The sequence below is a fragment of the Electrona antarctica genome, assembly GCF_951216825.1.
Source record: "Electrona antarctica genome assembly, contig: scaffold_57, whole genome shotgun sequence".
Lineage (NCBI taxonomy): Eukaryota > Metazoa > Chordata > Actinopteri > Myctophiformes > Myctophidae > Electrona > Electrona antarctica.
In genome coordinates this window covers 356,438-378,675 of record NW_027637144.1, presented here as the reverse complement: position 1 = coordinate 378,675, position 22,238 = coordinate 356,438, and the positions used below count along the sequence as shown (strand labels likewise).

The 22,238-nt window shown below is 46.6% G+C and overlaps 1 protein-coding gene across 1 annotated transcript in view; it reads left to right on the top strand.

Annotated features, from left to right (window-relative positions):
• Positions 1–22,238, top strand: part of LOC306919117 (neurexin-3a-like) — a 112,979-nt gene that overhangs the window by 11,985 nt on the left and 78,756 nt on the right. The window contains exons 5-6 of the mRNA XM_079531953.1: positions 16,195–16,398; positions 21,494–21,520. Coding sequence (XP_079388079.1) covers positions 16,195–16,398; positions 21,494–21,520 — 231 coding nt within the window. The remainder of the gene's footprint in view (positions 1–16,194; positions 16,399–21,493; positions 21,521–22,238) is intronic.

Here is a 22,238-nt window from a genome sequence, read left to right as displayed (position 1 = left end):
AGAATACCTGTGCACTGAGACACAGCTGTGACATCACATGTGATGTCTCAGATGACCTGTGCACCGAGACACAGCTGTGACATCACATGTGATGTCTCAGATTACCTGTGCATTGAGACACAGCTGTGACATCACATGTGATGTCTCAGATTACCTGTGCACCGAGACACAGCTGTGACATCACATGTGATGTCTCAGATTATCTCTCCACTGAGATACAGCTCTGATACCAACACCATGACAACTTCTGATTGTATGACATATAGTATACCACATATATACATATTCCATGAATCACAGAATCACCCATTACAGAACTAGATACACTAGATAGAATCACCCATTACAGAACTAGATACACTAGATAGAATCACCCATTACAGAACTAGATACACTAGATAGAATCACCCATTACAGAACTAGATACACTAGATAGAATCACCTATTACAGAACTAGATACTCTAGATAGAATCACCTATTACAGAACTAGATACTCTAGATAGAATCACCCATTACAGAACTAGATACACTAGATAAAATCACCCATTACAGAACTAGATACTCTAGATAGAATCACCCATTACAGAACTAGATACACTAGATAGAATCACCCATTACAGAACTAGATACACTAGATAGAATCACCCATTACAGAACTAGATACTCTAGATAGAATCACCTATTACAGAACTAGATACTCTAGATAGAATCACCCATTACAGAACTAGATACACTAGATAGAATCACCTATTACAGAACTAGATACTCTAGATAGAATCACCAATTACAGAACTAGATACTCTAGATAGAATCACCAATTACAGAACTAGATACACTAGATAGAATCACCCATTACAGAACTAGATACTCTAGATAGAATCACCAATTACAGAACTAGATACACTAGATAGAATCACCCATTACAGAACTAGATACTCTAGATAGAATCACCAATTACAGAACTAGATAGAATCACCCATTACAGAACTAGATACTCTAGATAGAATCACCTATTACAGAACTAGATACTCTAGATAGAATCACCCACATTACAGCAGTAGTTCCCAAACTTTTTCATGTCAAGGACCCCCAAATTGACAAATTGAAAAATTAGCCTGCAGACCCCCATTTGAAAAGATATTCCAGAGACCCCCATAATTCTTACGGCTCTAGCAGTGATTATCAACCCGTTTAATTTCAAGGACCCCCAGTTTGACATGCATTAGTCTACGGACGCCCATTTAATGGCATTTCTATCTCTGGGACCCTGAATTTATATTGTAAAATCAATGTTAATTTAACTCTGAGAGTGTACGGGTGTAACGGGTCCATTTGGTTCCATTTGTACACTCTCAGAGTTACAGACCCATAAGGGTCCATTTGGTTCCATTTGTACACTCTCAGAGTTACAGACCCATAAGGGTCCATTTGGTTCCATTTGTACACTCTCTGAGTTACAGACCCATAAGGGTCCATTTGGTTCCATTTGTACACTCTCAGAGTTACAGACCCATAAGGGTCCATTTGGTTCCATTTGTACACTCTCTGAGTTACAGACCCATAAGGGTCCATTTGGTTCCATTTGTACACTCTCTGAGTTACAGACCCATAAGGGTCCATTTGGTTTCAAACTATCATTTAGCTGGGGACCCCCTGGAACTCCCTCAGGGACCCCTGGGGGTCCCCGGACCCCCAGGGGTCCGGGGACCCCTGGGGGTCCCCGGACCCCACTTTGGGAACCACTGCATTACAGAACTCGATACTCTATTTCAGTGGTTTTCAACCAGTGGTCCTTGAGGAGGTTCCAGGTGGTCCCCATGTGGTCCGGGGACCACCGGGGGTCCTTGAGGAGGTTCCAGGTGGTCCCCATGTGGTCCGGGGACCCCCGGGGGTCCTTGAGGAGGTTCCAGGTGGTCCCCATGTGGTCCGGGGACCACCGGGGGTCCTTGAGGAGGTTCCAGGTGGTCCCCAGTCAAATGGAGAGTTGCTAACCAAATGGACCCTATAGATCTTTAACAATGAGAGCATAAAATGAAAACAAATGGACCCGTACGGGGTCCATTTGGTTTCATTTTACGCTCTCATTGTTAAACATCTGCATTACCTCATTTACTGTTTAACTATTTAACTAGTAAATTAGTCTACGCAGTTAGAGAATGTAGAAGAATTGTTATTCTGATCAACGTTTGCCAAAAACATGGAATTGTAGACAGAATCGTATCGACAACAGATCCAGTGCAACGAGCGTTCACTGACACGCGGAAGGCAGAAGGTTTATCATATAATCTAGAGGAGGAAGAGCTATCAGTAAAATATAAAGGTTTATCATATAATCTAGAGGAGGAAGAGCTATCAGTAAAATATAAAGGTTTATCATATAATCTAGAGGAGGAAGAGCTATCAGTAAAATATAAAGGTTTATCATATAATCTAGAGGAGGAAGAGCTATCAGTAAAATATAAAGGTTTATCATATAATCTAGAGGAGGAAGAGCTATCAGTAAAATATAAAGGTTTATCATATAATCTAGAGGAGGAAGAGCTATCAGTAAAATATAAAGGTTTATCATATAATCTAGAGGAGGAAGAGCTATCAGTAAAATATAAAGGTTTATCATATAATCTAGAGGAGGAAGAGCTATCAGTAAAATATAAAGGTTTATCATATAATCTAGAGGAGGAAGAGCTATCAGTAAAATATAAAGGTTTATCATATAATCTAGAGGAGGAAGAGCTATCAGTAAAATATAAAGGTTTATCATATAATCTAGAGGAGGAAGAGCTATCAGTAAAATATAAAGGTTTATCATATAATCTAGAGGAGGAAGAGCTATCAGTAAAATATAAAGGTTTATCATATAATCTTGAGGAGGAAGAGCTATCAGTAAAATATAAAGGTTTATCATATAATCTAGAGGAGGAAGAGCTATCAGTAAAATATAAAGGTTTATCATATAATCTAGAGGAGGAAGAGCTATCAGTAAAATATAAAGGTTTATCATATAATCTAGAGGAGGAAGAGCTATCAGTAAAATATAAAGGTTTATCATATAATCTAGAGGAGGAAGAGCTATCAGTAAAATATAAAGGTTTATCATATAATCTAGACGAGGAAGAGCTATCAGTAAAATATAAAGGTTTATCATATAATCTAGAGGAGGAAGAGCTATCAGTAAAATATAAAGGTTTATCATATAATCTAGAGGAGGAAGAGCTATCAGTAAAATATAAAGGTTTATCATATAATCTTGAGGAGGAAGAGCTATCAGTAAAATATAAAGGTTTATCATATAATCTAGAGGAGGAAGAGCTATCAGTAAAATATAAAGGTTTATCATATAATCTTGAGGAGGAAGAGCTATAAATAAAATATAAAGCGGAAGTGGAGCCTCCTCCCCACTTCCGCTTCGTCTTTACAGCCGCGCATATTTATCCTAATTTAACCCATTTTGACCTGAGATCAGATTCTATAAATGTCTTCTACATCCTGACAGTTTTCTGAAAAAGCTATGTTTCTTTGTCAGTTGTTCTTCGATTTTTCAAAAATAGCAGACCTACAAGCTCGTAGCGCGCCACTCGGTGGCGCGCTATGAGCTTGTAGATCTGCTATTTTTCAATAGCTAAAGCATAATGCTAACACCAAAATGGGATAAATAGAAATCATCTGAGCATCTATAGCTTCTTGCTTAGCAGAAAATAAAATGCAAAAATAAAATGTAAAGATATTTTAAAATATATTTTCGTGAACGGAAATGGCAGCTTCCTTACTCAGCTCATGGGAGCTGTAGTTCCAGACTCTATAGCTCATGGGAGCTGTAGTTCCAGACTCTATAGCTCATGGGAGCTGTAGTTCCAGACTCTATAGCTCATGGGAGCTGTAGTTCCAGACTCTATAGCATTCAGAGATTGTTGGAATAGTTGAGTACCTACAACACTACACACACACACACACACACACACACACACACACACACACACACACACACACACACACACACACACACACACACACACACACACACACACACACACACACACACACACACACAGTGTTTGCATGTCCATCACAGCTGGCTGGATACTCTAATCACTGTTGACTCAGGCAGCACACACAGGCCACCTATCTCACACTGCCAGGACCCCTATACGCACACACGCAGACACGCACAGCCACACAGCCACACACACACAGCCACACGCACGCACACACACACAGCCACACGCACGCACACACACACACACACACACGCACACACACACACACACACACACACACACACACACACACACACAGCCACACGCACGCACACACGCACACACACACACACACACACACACACACACACACACACACACACACACACACACACACACACACACACACACACACACAGACACACGCTTCAGTTTTCATTTTGTTTTAGTCACACTTTAGTCACCTGGAATGTCTTAGTGTTAGTCTACTTTTAGTCGACTAAATGTCATAAGATTTTAGTCGACTAAATGTCATAAGATTTTAGTCGACTAAATGTAGAGTTGATTTAGTCGACTAAAATGTATTTCGGCGGGCCTCGATGCCGTCGTAATGATGCTTTCTACACTTGCTGAAATGCAAATACACTTGGGCCCATGCGATGTGTTGTGAGCTTGTAGATCAGCTATTTAGAGATAGAGGGATTTATAAGTAATTAATGCATTTTTAAAAACATTTCTGGAGTCTATAGCTTAGCTTAGCTTGATGCACGCTCCATATCAGAGCCCTAGGGCTGATGCACGCCCCATAGCAGAGCCCAAGGGCTGATACACGCCCCATAGCAGAGCCCTAGGGCTGATACACGCCCCATAGCAGAGCCCTAGGGCTGATACACGCCCCATAGCAGAGCCCAAGGGCTGATACAACGCCACATAGCAGAGCCCTAGGGCTGATACACGCCACATAGCAGAGCCCTAGGGCTGATACACGCCACATAGCAGAGCCCTAGGGCTGATACACGCCCCATAGCAGAGCCCTAGGGCTGAAACACGCCCCATAGCAGAGCCCTAGGGCTGATACACGCCCCATAGCAGAGCCCTAGGGCTGATACATGCCCCATATCAGAGCCCTAGGGCTGATACACGCCCCATATCAGAGTCAGGGCTGCATTTCCACCAGCTGAGAAAAAAATGTAAATATACCTTCCTTCATTTCTCCTTTTATTTCAGTCTCTCTCTGTCTGTCTCGTCCATTTCATATTCCACGCACACACACACGCACGCACGCACGCACGCACGCACGCTTTGCAGTCTATAATAATAAAGTGTGATTTCAATCGGGAAGCAGAAAACCAATCAGCAAAGTCCTTTTTTCCCTTTCTTTTTTATTTTGTCCTAGAAATTATTCCAGCTTCCACTAGCTAGCATATCAAATAACTATACTGTGAGATCATATCTCTCTCTCTCTCTATCTCTTCTCTCTCTCTCTCTCTGTCTCTCTCTCTCTCTCTCTCTCTCTCTCTCTCTCCTTTCTCTCTTTCTCTCTCTCTCTCTCTCTGTTCTCTCTATCTCTATCTCTCTCTCTCTCTCTCTCTCTCTCTCTCTCTCTCTCTCTCTCTCTCTCTCTCTCTCTCTCTCTCTCTCTCTTTCCCTCTATCTTTCTCTCTCTCTCTCTCTCTCTCTCTCTCTCTCTCTCTCTCTCTCTCTCTCTCTCTCTCTCTCTCTCTCTCTCTCTCTCTCTCTCTCTCTCTCTCTCTCTCTCTCTCCCTCTCTCTCTCTCTCAATTCAATTCAATTCAATTCAACAGGCTTTGAACAACAGGCTCTCTCTCTCTCTCTCTCTCTCTCTCTCTCTCTCTCTATGTATATTAGGTGTATTGAGTTGTTATGCAGAACGTGTGGAAACGTTGTATTTATTCCAACCGACTGATTGTGACGACCTGTGTACAGAGATAGGCGTGTGTTCAGAGATAGACGTGTGTACAGAGATAGACGTGTGTACAGAGATAGACGTGTGTACAGAGATAGGCGTGTGTTCAGAGATAGACGTGTGTTCAGAGATAGACGTGTGTACAGAGATAGACGTGTGTTCAGAGATAGACGTGTGTACAGAGATAGACGTGTGTACAGAGATAGGCGTGTGTACAGAGATAGACGTGTGTACAGAGATAGGCGTGTGTACAGAGATAGACGTGTGTTCAGAGATAGACGTGTGTACAGAGATAGGCGTGTGTTCAGAGATAGACGTGTGTTCAGAGGACCCCCTAGGGGTCGCTGCAGTGACTCTGGGGACCCCCTAGGGGTCGCTGCAGTGACTCTGGGGACCCCCTAGGGGTCGCTGCAGTGGCTCTGAGGACCCCCTAGGGGTCTCTGAGGACCCCCTAGGGGTCGCAGAACGCCTGTTGAAGACCCTTGACACCCTAAGGTGTCATTAACACCCTGATGGACCCTAAAGGTGTCAGAGTGCTTCAGAGAGGGTTTTATTGTTGCCTCTCCTAGCACCTCTTTATCGCACGCACGCACGCACGCACGCACGCACGCACGCACGCACGCACGCACGCACGCACGCACACACGCTGTCCATCAGATGTTTATCGGTTGTTCTGACTTGACGGCGTTTCTGACACCTCAAGGTCTGACCAAAAATAATGGACACCATTATTGTGTGTGTGTGTGTGTGTGTGTGTGTGTGTGTGTGTGTGTGTGTGTGTGTGTGTGTGTGTGTGTGTGTGTGTGTGTGTGTGTGTGTGTGTGTGTGTGTGTGTGTGTGTGTGTGTGTGTGTGTGTGTGTGTGTGTGTGAGAGAGAGAGAGAGAAAGTGTCCATTAAAAACAGGGGGTCCAGACTAGAGCCCTTACCCACCTTCATTTCAAGAATCGAAGTATATCGAAATGAAAACGGCAACATTGACTATGTATCGAATCGAATCGTTTTGCAATGCAAATAATCGGCATCGAATCGTTTTGCAATGCAAATAATCGGTATCGAATCGTTTTGCAATGCAAATAATCGGCATCGAATCGTTTTGCTACGTAAATCATTGCACCAATACTACATTTTTATGTGTGGTATTTAGCAACTTTTAGAAGAAAAAAGAAAAAGAGGGGTTTAATTACTTAGTTTAAAATAAAACTTTAGAGTCCATTACAACTATGTCTAAAATGGCTGTATAATTGTTGTACTTCAGTTCTAAGACACCACATTTGTAGGAACTGCAGTTCAGAAGTTGTAGAACACATTAGGCGCATCCTTGGCCTGCTGGTAAATGGTATAGTGATGTTATTCTCATTCAAATCCTAGTTTTGTTTAGGCGGAGGTAAAACAATATAATTTCTGCTGTGTTATATCTGCTGTCACTCTGTCCTGGTGGATGCCACCACTAAACTACCACTTGATATACATTTTTTAAATAGTTACTGTATCGATTTAAAATCATTGAATCGGATTGTATCGCCATAATGAACCGATATGGTAGCCTGGCTAATAAGCCAGACTCAAATCACACAAGTCGTGTGGTATTTGAGTCTGGAGATGCTGTGTATGGATCTTGTTTCCCGGGGGGGCGGGTTCAAACATTTTCTCTTTGACGCAATTGGTCAGAGCTACTGTCAGTCAAAGGTCTCAAGCATTGAACGTCACTGTACCAAATCCCGCCCATATTGCATACCGTGTCCCGATTGGCCACACCAGTTCTCTGGTGTAGGAAATGGGCGTACAATTGAGCCTATCCAGACCGTAATCCGCCGGCAGGCTGATTGGGTCTGGCTTATTAGCCAGGCTAACGATATGGTCCATGTATCGTCAACCATGTATCCTGATACGTATCGTATCTCTGTTAAAATGTATCCTTACAGCCCTAAGGCCGCATTAAGTGAAGGTGGGGGCCTCATGTGGCCCCCAGGCCGCATGTGGCCCCCAGGCCGCATTAAGTGAAGGTGGGGGCTGCATGTGGCCCCCAGGCCGCATTAAGTGAAGGTGGGGGCCTCATGTGGCCCCCAGGCCACATTAAGTGAAGGTGGGGGCTGCATGTGGCCCCCAGGCCGCATTAAGTGAAGGTGGGGGCCTCATGTGGCCCCCAGGCCACATTAAGTGAAGGTGGGGGCTGCATGTGGCCCCCAGGCCGCAATAAGTGAAGGTGGGGGCCTCATGTGGCCCCCAGGCCACATTAAGTGAAGGTGGGGGCCGCATGTGGCCCCCAGGCCACATTAAGTGAAGGTGGGGGCCTCATGTGGCCCCCAGGCCACATTAAGTGAAGGTGGGGGCCGCATGTGGCCCCCAGGCCACATTAAGTGAAGGTGGGGGCCGCATGTGGCCCCCAGGCCGCAATAAGTGAAGGTGGGGGCCTCATGTGGCCCCCAGGCCACATTAAGTGAAGGTGGGGGCCTCATGTGGCCCCCAGGCCACATTCAGTGAAGGTGGGGGCCTCATGTGGCCCCCAGGCCGCATTAAGTGAAGGTGGGGGCCACATTAAGTGAAGGTGGCGGCCGCATGTGGCCCCCAGGCCACATTAAGTGAAGGTGGGGGCCTCATGTGGCCCCCAGGCCACATTAAGTGAAGGTTTGGGGCCTCATGTGGCCCCCAGGCCACATTAAGTGAAGGTGGGGGCCTCATGTGGCCCCCAGGCCACATTAAGTGAAGGTGGGGGCTGCATGTGGCCCCCAGGCCACATTAAGTGAAGGTGGGGGCTGCATGTGGCCCCCAGGCCGCATTAAGTGAAGGTGGGGGCCGCATGTGGCCCCCAGGCCGCATTAAGTGAAGGTGGGGGCTGCATGTGGCCCCCAGGCCACATTAAGTGAAGGTGGGGGCCTCATGTGGCCCCCAGGCCGCATTAAGTGAAGGTGGGGGCTGCATGTGGCCCCCAGGCCACATTAAGTGAAGGTGGGGGCTGCATGTGGCCCCCAGGCCGCATTAAGTGAAGGTGGGGGCCGCATGTGGCCCCCAGGCCGCATTAAGTGAAGGTGGGGGCTGCATGTGGCCCCCAGGCCACATTAAGTGAAGGTGGGGGCCGCATGTGGCCCCCAGGCCACATTAAGTGAAGGTGGGGGCCTCATGTGGCCCCCAGGCCACATTAAGTGAAGGTGGGGGCCGCATGTGGCCCCCAGGCCACATTAAGTGAAGGTGGGGGCTGCATGTGGCCCCCAGGCCGCATTAAGTGAAGGTGGGGGCCGCATGTGGCCCCCAGGCCACATTAAGTGAAGGTGGGGGCCGCATGTGGCCCCCAGGCCACATTAAGTGAAGGTGGGGGCTGCATGTGGTCATCTATGGTCTTCTAGGACATTGTAAAGGATAGACTCCTGCCAATCCCACCTACCTATTTACTTACCCCCCCCCCCCCACACACACACACACACACACACACACACACACACAGACACAGACACACACACACACACACACACACTGGTGGAGATCACCATGGTAACAGTGGCACTTAACTCTTCTAGTCCATCTTGTCATTGTTCACTGTGTGTGTGTGTGTGTGTGTGTGTGTGTGTGTGTGTGTGTGTGTGTGTGTGTGTGTGTGTGTGTGTGTGTGTGTGTGTGTGTGTGTGTGTGTGTGTGTGTGTGTGTGTGTGTGTGTGTGTGTGTGTGTGTGTGTGTGTGTGTGTGTGTGTGTGTGTGTGTGTGTGGGAGGTGTTTTTGTGCACGGCAAATTGCTGCACAAATCCCCTCTGTGATGTCACACAAAGGACACTGAGTGGACAAAAGGGGTGTGTGTGTGAGCACGTGCATGCCGTGTATATGTGCGTACGTGCGTGCGTGCGTGCGTGCGTGCGTGCGTGCGTGCGTGCGTGCGTGCGTGCATGTAACATGTTATAAAGGACAAGAATGTTATGACTCGTTCCATCACACCATGTTAGGATGGTTCCTATTGGCTGTCATTAATACAGGTGTGTTAGGATGTTTCCTATTGGCTGTCATTAAGACAGGTGTGTTAGGATGGTTCCTATTGGCTGTCATTAATACAGGTGTGTTAGGATGGTTCCTATTGGCTGTCATTAATACAGGTGTGTTAGGATGGTTCCTAATGGCTGTCAATAATACAGGTGTGTTAGGATGGTTCCTATTGGCTGTCATTAATACAGGTGTTTTAGGATGGTTCCTATTGGCTGTCAATAATACACGTGTTAGGATGGTTCCTATTGGCTGTCATTAATACAGGTGTGTTAGGATGGTTCCTATTGGCTGTCAATAATACAGGTGTGTTAGGATGGTTCCTAATGGCTGTCATTAATACAGGTGTTAGGATGGTTCCTATTGGCTGTCATTAATACAGGTGTGTTAGGATGGTTCCTAATGGCTGTCATTAATACAGGTGTGTTAGGATGGTTCCTATTGGCTGTCATTAATACAGGTGTGTTAGGATGGTTCCTATTGGCTGTCATTAATACAGGTGTGTTAGGATGGTTCCTATTGGCTGTCATTAATACAGGTGTGTTAGGATGGTTCCTATTGGCTGTCATTAATACAGGTGTGTTAGGATGGTTCCTATTGGCTGTCATTAATACAGGTGTGTTAGGATGGTTCCTATTGGCTGTCATTAATACAGGTGTGTTAGGATCGTTCCTATTGGCTGTCATTAACTGGTTCCGTCCATCCGACGTGCCCACACGTCCTAGGGAATCGAACCGAGGGGTGCATCCGACGTCCTCAGACGTCCTCAGACGTCCTCAGACGTCCTCAGACGTCCTAGCGCATCCTCAATGATAAAGGGCGAGATAAGAATATTCTGAATTTTTTCCTTCTTTTTTTTTGTCAGTTCGCCTTTCGGCTACCGTATGCTACACTCTAGGCAATTGTTAGCTTATCATTGACTTGGCCGTTAGCGTGGCGGAAAGAATGACTCGTCTCTCCTAATCCAGGGCGCTCTCCGTGGTGTTGAACGGATCGATATACTGGCGCTTCATTTCTGCTCATCATCCGTCTCTCCCGCAAAATATGAACGATTTTTGGATCATATATCGTATAAATTAAAATGATCACAATGTAAGCTAGCTATGTAAAGTAAACTTTTTTTAGTGGATTGTTTCTGGGTCGTGGGTTTCCGAGTAAAAGCGGCCATGTTGTTCCGGCACCCCAGAGCTCCTATTTTGAAGGACTTCCGGCACTGATTGTGTTAACACTTTGACTGCCCTTGACGTAATTTGTAGTTTTGATTCAGACGCTAGACTTAACGACTACCGTAAATCAGCGTTTCCAACGCTCGGATCGCTGGGTTTTGCCCAAGATGGCCGCCCGCCCAACACTATTGGTTGTGTTTTCACCAAGATGGCCGCCCGCTATTGGCTCAACGCTATCTGTAGAAGTCGAGAAAAAATGGAAAATGTCAAAACAAAAGTCTCTCTGTCTCACACATACATACACACACACAGACACACACACACACACACACACACACACACACACACACACACACACACACACACACACACACACACACACACACACACACACACACACACACACGTGGTCTCTGTCTCCACCTTGTGGCTGTTTGTTAGAACTGCATCCCTCCATCTCTCTCTCTCTCTCTCTCTCTCTCTCTCTCTGTGTCTCTCCCGGTGTCTCTCTCTCATGTGGAACGGTAGAGGTGGTTTGGAGGGCGTCTGAACAACGGAGCATATCATTGGTTCATTTATCATATTTTGAAGCCAGTCGGTTGGACGACCGCGCCGCAAATAATCACCCGATGATTGATGGCAGGCAGAGCCAATCACACTCCCCCACGCCCCCCCCCCCCCCCCCCCTATTCACAGTAACTAAGAACACCTACTTGAGTACTTTATCTAAAGGTATATTTCACTTCCTTACATTTTAACGTCTACTCAGGACAGTTGTTACGTTGCTTGATTCAGTTTTTAGATATTTAAAATTGACTAGACCGGTGCTGTAGAGCACAGAGTCACTAGACCGGTGCTGTAGAGCACAGAGTCACTAGAGCGGTGCTGTAGAGCACAGAGTCACTAGACCGGTGCTGTAGAGCACAGAGTCACTAGACCGGTGCTGTAGAGCACAGAGTCACTAGAGCGGTGCTGTAGAGCACAGAGTCACTAGACCTGTGCTGTAGAGCACAGAGTCACTAGACCATGCTGTAGAGCACAGAGTCACTAGACCTGTGCTGTAGAGCACAGAGTCACTAGACCATGCTGTAGAGCACAGAGTCACTAGACCTGTGCTGTAGAGCACAGAGTCACTAGACCATGCTGTAGAGCACAGAGTCACTAGACCTGTGCTGTAGAGCACAGAGTCACTAGACCGGTGCTGTAGAGCACAGAGTCACTAGACCGGTGCTGTAGAGCACAGAGTCACTAGACCTGTGCTGTAGAGCACAGAGTCACTAGACCATGCTGTAGAGCACAGAGTCATTAGACCGGTGCTGTAGAGCACAGAGTCACTAGACCGGTGCTGTAGAGCACAGAGTCACTAGACCGGTGCTGTAGAGCACAGAGTCACTAGACCGGTGGTGTAGAGCACAGAGTCACTAGACCGGTGGTGTAGAGCACAGAGTCACTAGACCGGTGCTGTAGAGCACAGAGTCACTAGACCGGTGCTGTAGAGCACAGAGTCACTAGACCGGTGCTGTAGAGCACAGAGTCACTAGACCGGTGCTGTAGAGCACAGAGTCACTTGACCGGTGCTGTAGAGCACAGAGTCACTAGACCATGCTGTAGAGCACAGAGTCACTAGCACTGCGCAAAAAGCTTGGAATACGGATGTGTATATTACAGAAAACTCCCGGTAAACTTTCCAACAAACTCCCGTAAACTCCCGAATTGTACCATCACACCCGTATATTACCGTATATTACAGAGTCACTAGACCTGTGCTGTAGAGCACAGAGTCACTAGGCCGGTGCTGTAGAGCACAGAGTCACTAGACCTGTGCTGTAGAGCACAGAGTCACTAGACCGGTGCTGTAGAGCACAGAGTCACTAGACCATGCTGTAGAGCACAGAGTCACTAGACCGGTGCTGTAGAGCACAGAGTCACTAGACCTGTGCTGTAGAGCACAGAGTCACTAGACCGGTGCTGTAGAGCACAGAGTCACTAGACCATGCTGTAGAGCACAGAGTCACTAGTACGGTGCTGTAGAGCACAGAGTCACTAGACCGGTGCTGTAGAGCACAGAGTCGGTAACGATGGAAGGTGGAGATCCATGCTCCACCTGGCTATGCACCCGTACCCGTGTCAGAGTACCCGTTCCACCCATCTGTCTGTGTCCCTTTTATGCCCCTATATGGAGTTCTGTGTAAGGCATGCCCAACTATGGAGTGTTGTGATGCCAGAACAGGCCAGCTCCATATATGGAACCTGTCCACAGCCTGGGCAGAGAGAGGCCTTTTGTTGGCGGTTCTGGAGAACCGTGGGTCTGACCGACTCGACACCGGGCACTGCACTCCCTGCGGGGGTGTGGAACGCGTCTGTCGAATTTGATCGCATATCGTGATGTTCTCATTATCGAGGGCCTGATAAACTCACACACCTGCGCGCGCACGCAGGCACGCACACATGCGCACGCAGTGATTATGGACTTCTAGAAGTCACTGCTCTGCTGTTGCCCTTGTCAATCCCCCCGGTATATGAGCTGCGTGTCTATTGGTCGAGGCATTGTAATCAACATTGATTGGCTGCCTCACACTTGACTGCTCTTTTGATTACGGTGTGTGTGTGTGTCCTTTAGACGCACACATGCACGTACACACGTGCACACGCACGTACACACGCACGTACACACACACACACGCACGTACACACGCACGTACACACGCACACAATGTCACTAAGGCCAAATACATGCTTATTGACTTCCGTCGATGTCCACTAGCTCCTCAGAGCAGTACTATAGATGGAGTTAGTAAAACCACCTATAAATATCTACTATAGATGGAGTTAGTAAAACCACCTATAAATATCTACTATAGATGGAGTTAGTAAAACCACCTATAAATATCTATTATAGATGGAGTTAGTAAAACCACCTATAAATATCTATTATAGATGGAGTTAGTAAAACCACCTATAAATATCTATTATAGATGGAGTTAGTAAAACCACCTATAAATATCTATTATAGATGGAGTTAGTAAAACCACCTATAAATATCTATTATAGATGGAGTTAGTAAAACCACCTATAAATATCTACTATAGATGGAGTTAGTAAAACCACCTATAAATATCTATTATAGATGGAGTTAGTAAAACCACCTATAAATATCTACTATAGATGGAGTTAGTAAAACCACCTATAAATATCTATTATAGATGGAGTTAGTAAAACCACCTATAAATATCTATTATAGATGGAGTTAGTAAAACCACCTATAAATATCTATTATAGATGGAGTTAGTAAAACCACCTATAAATATCTACTATAGATGGAGTGAGTAAAACCACCTATAAATATCTATTATAGATGGAGTTAGTAAAACCACCTATAAATATCTATTATAGATGGAGTTAGTAAAACCACCTATAAATATCTAGGGGCCATAATAGACAACCGCCTCTTCTGTTTAAGCAAGATAGCCAAGTTTCAGGTAGATAAATCTCCTATGATCTTGTTTTACAGAGCATTCATTGAGTCCGTCATTTCCTTTGCGGCCATTTGGCTGGTTTGGTAACCTTGGAATTAGACAGAAAAATGCCCTGAACCGTTTCCGTCTGTAGGACGGCTCCACACGTCCTAGGGAACCAAATCGACGCGTTCATCGGATGTGTGTACACGTCCTAGCGCGTCCTCAATGATATCAAGGCGAGAGAAGAATATTCTGAATATTTTCCTTTTTTTATTTTTGACTCTAAGGCACCCATAGTTCTCGCTCTGCCTTCATACTTACCGTTCGATTAGCTGTTAGCGTGGCAGAAAGAATGCCTCGTCTCTCCTAATCCAGGGCGCTCTCCGTGGTTTTGATCTGATGGATATACTACGCGCTTCATTTCTGACTTCAACATGCCTCTCGTTCAAAATATGAATAATAATAATAATAATAAACTTTATTTGTATAGCACCTTTCATACATAAATGCAGCTCAAAGTGCTTCACAGGGCAGGACACAAAAATAGAATACAATAAAACACAGTCAAGTAGTTAAAATGATAGAACAATGGCTTCTAGCGATATAATAGACTCGAGACCAAGGTAAGCTAACAAAATAATTCTCCGGTTTTCTTCCGGATTGTGTCCGGGGGGGGGGGGGGGGGGGGGCTTCAGAGTAAAAGCGGCCTGTATTTCCGGCACCCCAGAGCTCCTATTTTGAAGGAATCCCGGCACTGATTGTGTTTTAACCCTTGACCTACCGTTGACGGATTTGACGGATTTGTTTTATTTCCTATAATCGGGGGCTTAATGTAGCATCATGTAGCAACCTTTGGCTAGTTTGGCTAACGGCCGAAATCCTCGCATGCACGGTCGCTCACGCACACGCGCAGTCTTTATGTGCATAGCTGCGTAAAATGGCGTCCATCTTGTCGTATGATGGGTCCATGTACATGAAGGTCTCTCTCTCTCTCTCTCTGTAGAGGCATCCATCTTGTCGTATGATGGGTCCATGTACATGAAGGTCTCTATCTCTCTCTCTCTCTTATAGAGGCGTCCATCTTGTCGTATGACGGGTCCATGTACATGAAGGTCTCTCTATCTCTCTCTCTCTGTAGAGGCGTCCATCTTGTCGTATGACGGGTCCATGTACATGAAGGTCTCTCTATCTCTCTCTCTCTTATAGAGGCGTCCATCTTGTCGTATGACGGGTCCATGTACATGAAGGTCTCTCTCTCTCTCTCTCTATCTCTCTCTCTGTAGAGGCGTCCATCTTGTCGTATGACGGGTCCATGTAAATTGAGGTCTCTCTATCTCTCTCTCTCTGTAGAGGCGTCCATCTTGTCGTATGACGGGTCCATGTACATGAAGGTCTCTCTCTCTCTCTCTCTCTGTAGAGGCGTCCATCTTGTCGTATGACGGGTCCATGTACATGAAGGTCTCTCTCTCTCTCTCTCTCTCTCTCTCTCTGTAGAGGCGTCCATCTTGTCGTATGACGGGTCCATGTACATGAAGGTCTCTCTCTCTCTCTCTCTCTCTGTAGAGGCGTCCATCTTGTCGTATGACGGGTCCATGTACATGAAGGTCTCTCTCTCTCTCTCTCTCTCTCTCTGTAGAGGCGTCCATCTTGTCGTATGACGGGTCCATGTACATGAAGGTCTCTCTCTCTCTCTCTCTCTCTGTAGAGGCGTCCATCTTGTCGTATGACGGGTCCATGTACATGAAGGTGGTGATGCCGGTGGTGATGCACACCGAGGCGGAGGACGTGTCGTTGCGGTTCCGCTCCCAGCGAGCCTACGGCCTCCTGATGGCGTCCACCTCCAGAGACTCCGCCGACACGCTGCGTCTGGAGCTGGACGGGGGGAAGGTCAAGCTGACGGTCAACCTAGGTATCGTATGAGACCCCCACTCCACCCCCCATACCCCCACCCACCCACCCACCCACCCCCCATACCCCCACCCACCCACTCACCCCACCCCCATACCCCCACCCTCCCACCCACATAGCCACCCACCCACCACAACCTACCCACCCACCCTCCCACCCACCACACCATACCCACACCCCACCCTGAACCTGCATCCCCTCCATACCCACACCCTACCCGCCCCCCCCCCCCCCCCCCACCCCGAACCTGCATCCCCCCCATACCCACACCCTACCCACCCCCCCCCCCCACCCCGAACCTGCATCCCCCCCATACCCACACCATACCCACCCCCCCCCCACCCCGAACCTGCATCCCCCCCATACCCACACCCTACCCACCCCGAACCTGCATCCCCCCCATACCCACACCCTACCCACCCCGAACCTGCATCCCCTCCATACCCACACCCACCCCACCCCGAACCTGCATCCCCTCCATACCCACACCCACCCCACCCCGAACCTGCATCCCCTCCATACCCACACCCTACCCACCCCGAACCTGCATCCCCCCCATACCCACACCCTACCCACCCCGAACCTGCATCCCCTCCATACCCACACCCACCCCACCCCGAACCTGCATCCCCTCCATACCCACACCCACCCCACCCCGAACCTGCATCCCCTCCATACCCACACCCTACCCACCCCGAACCTGCATCCCCTCCATACCCACACCCACCCCACCCCGAACCTGCATCCCCTCCATACCCACACCCACCCCACCCCGAACCTGCATCCCCCCCATACCCACACCCGCCCCACCCCGAACCTGCATCCCCCCCATACCCACACCCACCCCACCCCGAACCTGCATACCCCCCATACCCACACCCACCCCACCCCGAACCTGCATCCCCTCCATACCCACACCCACCCCACCCCGAACCTGCATCCCCCCCATACCCACACCCGCCCCGCCCCGAACCTGCATCCCCCCCATACCCACACCCACCCCACCCCGAACCTGCATCCCCTCCATACCCACACCCACCCCACCCCGAACCTGCATCCTCTCCATACCCACACCCGCCCCACCCCGAACCTGCATCCCCTCCATACCCACACCCACCCCACCCCGAACCTGCATCCCCTCCATACCCACACCCACCCCACCCCGAACCTGCATCCCCCCCATACCCACACCCGCCCCGCCCCGAACCTGCATACCCCCCATACCCACCCCGAACCTGCATACCCCCATACCCGCCCTCTGTACCACGCCCCCCCCCCCCCCCCCCCCCCCCCTATACCCATCACTATGTCTTCTGTGCTCATTCTCATTCGTTTTTCATTTCTTTCTTTCGTTCATTCATTCGTTTTATTTATTTTTTGTCAAATATGTTTTCGTTTTCGGTTTAGTTTAGCCATTCTTAACACATTTGTTGATAATCACAGATATACTCGTCTAAATAAATTAACTTAAATAAATTAACGTTCATGACGAGCAGGCTCGTGTTAAGGCGTTTGAGAAGAAAAGCCTCGCCGTGTTGAATCGCTCCGGTCGCTACGAACGGATCGGCGATGTCCGGAGGTCATTTCTGACTATCCGGTGATCGTGAGGATTGGCCTCACTTTAACACTCCACCACATGGTCATAACTTACCTTAACACTGGTCATAACTTACCTTAACACTCCACCACATGGTCATAACTTACCATCTGTTAACACTCCACCACATGGTCATAACTTACCTTAACACTCCACCACATGGTCATAACTTACCTTAACACTCCACCACATGGTCATAACTTACCATCTGTTAACACTCCACCACATGGTCATAACTTACCTTAACACTCCACCACATGGTCATAACTTACCTTAACACTCCACCACATGGTCATAACTTACCTTAACACTCCACCACATGGTCATAACTTACCTTAACACTCCACCACATGGTCATAACTTACCATCTGTTAACACTCCACCACATGGTCATAACTTACCTTAACACTCCACCACATGGTCATAACTTACCTTAACACTCCACCACATGGTCATAACTTACCATCTGTTAACACTCCACCACATGGTCATAACTTACCTTAACACTCCACCACATGGTCATAACTTACCTTAACACTCCACCACATGGTCATAACTTACCATCTGTTAACACTCCACCACATGGTCATAACTTACCATCTGTTAACACTCCACCACATGGTCATAACTTACCTTAACACTCCACCACATGGTCATAACTTACCTTAACACTCCACCACATGGTCATAACTTACCTTAACACTCCACCACATGGTCATAACTTACCATCTGTTAACACTCCACCACATGGTCATAACTTACCATCTGTTAACACTCCACCACATGGTCATAACTTACCTTAACACTCCGCCACATGGTCATAACTTACCATCTGTTAACACTCCACCACATGGTCATAACTTACCATCTGTTAACACTCCACCACATGGTCATAACTTACCTTAACACTCCACCACATGGTCATAACTTACCTTAACACTCCACCACATGGTCATAACTTACCTTAACACTCCACCACATGGTCATAACTTACCTTAACACTCCACCACATGGTCATAACTTACCTTAACACTCCACCACATGGTCATAACTTACCTTAACACTCCACCACATGGTCATAACTTACCTTAACACTCCACCACATGGTCATAACTTACCTTAACACTCCACCACATGGTCATAACTTACCTTAACACTCCACCACATGGTCATAACTTACCTTAACACTCCACCACATGGTCATAACTTACCATCTGTTTCCAACTCTTTATTTGAAGGCTTTCTTCACCGTGACCTTCCACCCACCGTGTGCACCTCCAATAGAACTTCCATCAGTCATTGAACATGAAATGACGAGACATTAGACAACAAACCCTTTAATGACGTAGACATTAGACAACAAACCCTTTGCTCTACTAACATTATGACGTAGACATTAGACAACAAACCCTTTTCTCTACTAATGACGTAGACATTAGACAACAAACCCTTTGCTCTACTAACATTATGACGTAGACATTAGACAACAAACCCTTTTCTATACTAATGACGTAGACATTAGACAACAAACCCTTTTCTCTACTAATGACGTAGACATTAGACAACAAACCCTTTTCTCTACATTTCACTTTCTTTAAATCCAGTTGTTCCGTTTCATCTTACTGTATCTTCGGTGTTTATTTTACTCATCGTTTCATTCTTTGGTTTGTGTTATTCATGCTGTACGCCGATGACGTTGTGTTCTATTTGAGAGTCGTCTATATTTATTATATATAATGCTTTCCGGTGCCATTTTACGGTTTCAGCTCTAAACTCCATTACCCATCATGCTTTGTGAAAAGATGCTATTCACCCATTCAACGGCATTCAGCCTGACAACTCCATTACCCATCCTGCTTTTTGAAAAAAAAAATGGTATTCAGCCATTCAAAGGCATTCAGCCTTAAAACTCCATTACCCATCATGCTTTGTGAAAAGATGGTATTAACCCTTCAAAGGCATTGAGCCTGCGGCCCGTACGGCGAACAGCCCGAGAACAGAGCCCAGAAACACCTGCAGACGGCCCCGCCCCTTTACCCACGGCCCCGCCCCTTACCCACAGCCCCGCCCCTTTACCCACAACTCAATTTTTTTACAGTAGCGTTTACAGTAGCATTTACAGTAGTGCTTACAGTAGAGCCTACAGCGAGTTAGCACCAGCAGTACGTTATTACACGTAGCCATAGCTTGCCTGTCGTTCCGATAACTTACGTATCGTGTTTCAGATTATTTTTTAAATCATTATTCCAGCATGACAATTCTATATAATTATATTATTCTTTGCAGTTGAAATTGGGCATCGCTGACATGATGGAACTCGTCAACAAATACTATTAGCTACCGGACGCTATCTTTACTATCCTACTATATTACCTTCTGTGCAACATTTAACTCATTCTAAATACGTTAAAACACTCGTCTCTGATTGGACGGTTAGTGTTAGGTAAAACCCCTCCCTCCCGGGGCTCTGGCCTCTGATTGGATGGTTAACGTTAGGTAAAACCCCTCTCTCCCGAGGCTCTGGCCTCTGATTGGACCCTTCCCTCCCGGGGCTCTGCACGGTACTGGTGCTGATTGGATCGCGGCTGTTCGTTCCCACTTTTCTGTTGCGGTTGACGACACATGACCCCACCAGCCACACGGTGTGACACGCCCACCGCCACATGCCCCTCCCAGGGACACGCCCACCGCCACATGCCCCTCCCAGGCATGGGACGGCCCTTTCGTTTGGTTTTGACCCGATTCAAAGTAACAGAGTGGAAAAGGTCAAAGATCCACGGCTTCCTTAGATAGACGCCTCCGGCAGCTGGCGAGGAGGAGGAGGAGCTTAGATAGAAGCCTCCGCCACGTGAGCGAGGAGGAGGAGGAGCTTCCTTAGATAGACGCCTCCAGCAGCTGGCGAGGAGGAGGAGGAGCTTCGTGACTTTGACTTTTAATTTGAAAACATAAAATGAAACAACGACAAAGAGAACGTTGGGTTGCAGAATCCATGTGGCTGGTAAACTACAAGCGGCCATTTTGTCTCTCCAGTTCCTACTACAATATTAATAATATAATGATCAAAGGAACAGCTGACACCAATTCAAAGCCAGCGAAAAAAAGAAATACAAAAAAACAAACAAAGACGTAATGTTTTACAGAACAAGCCCATTTATGTATACATGAATACACAAGTATAGTATGTTGTATAGTATATATATTATATATACTATATACTATATATAGTATATAGTTTGTATAGTATGTTGTATAACTGTGATTGTGATTATGTCCTTAATTTGAGAGTAATAGCATTTTAAAACATTGTATCACTGAGGAAAATCTTTTAACAAAGAATAATAATTATTAAATAATAATTATAATATAACAACATAATGAAAATGGCCGCCTCTCTGCATGTGTGCGTCCCCGGAAGGGTGGACCTGTTGTTTCTGGATGTCTGCAGCTGTAACCTTATGAAGGATGCAATTTCATCTGTCATTTATTCTTCCCCATCTAGACTGTATCAGGATTAACTGTAACACCAGTAAGTTAACTCTCTCAAGTTTCATTTTATTTGCTTCTCTATGTTGATGATGTTCTGATGTTTCTCTCTGAAGGGTTAGAATATATGTTGATGATGTTCTGATGTTTCTCTCTGAAGGACATGCTTGTTGAGGTGTGTGTTTCTGCCCCTCTTACCCCCCCCCCCACTCCCCTCCCCCCTCCTCTATCTTTAAGCCTCGTAGTTTTATACTCTGCCACACAGCGGCGTCGCTTCCCGACAAGAACAGATCTACAAGCCTGACACTTTGCTTGAAGATCGGGTTTTTTTGGCGTCAAGCGACACGGTGGCGTGACTGAGCATAAATGAGACATTATCCTCTACAGCTACGACGTGACAGAATGATCTAATGATCAATTAATTTAATTTAATTTAATTATGATAGAATTATCTAATCATTAATGATGACAGAATGTTCCTCTGTCCAGCAGAACTATGCATGGTGGTGGTAGATGAGTTCAGGGTCTAATTGACAGCGAACACGACCAGCTTCAATATGTATTTGATTTCCTTTGTGTTTTCACTGACAGTTTGATAGGAAATCTAAATTTAGTTCATTTCAGTCATAAACAGTATAAAAAACACATTGTTACAATTTCAAAATATTTGATGGTATGGTGGCATGTATGGCACCATACTAATAATACATGTTTTCAGTGTGCATGCCCACTGAAAACAATGACCACACTTTTAGATATTA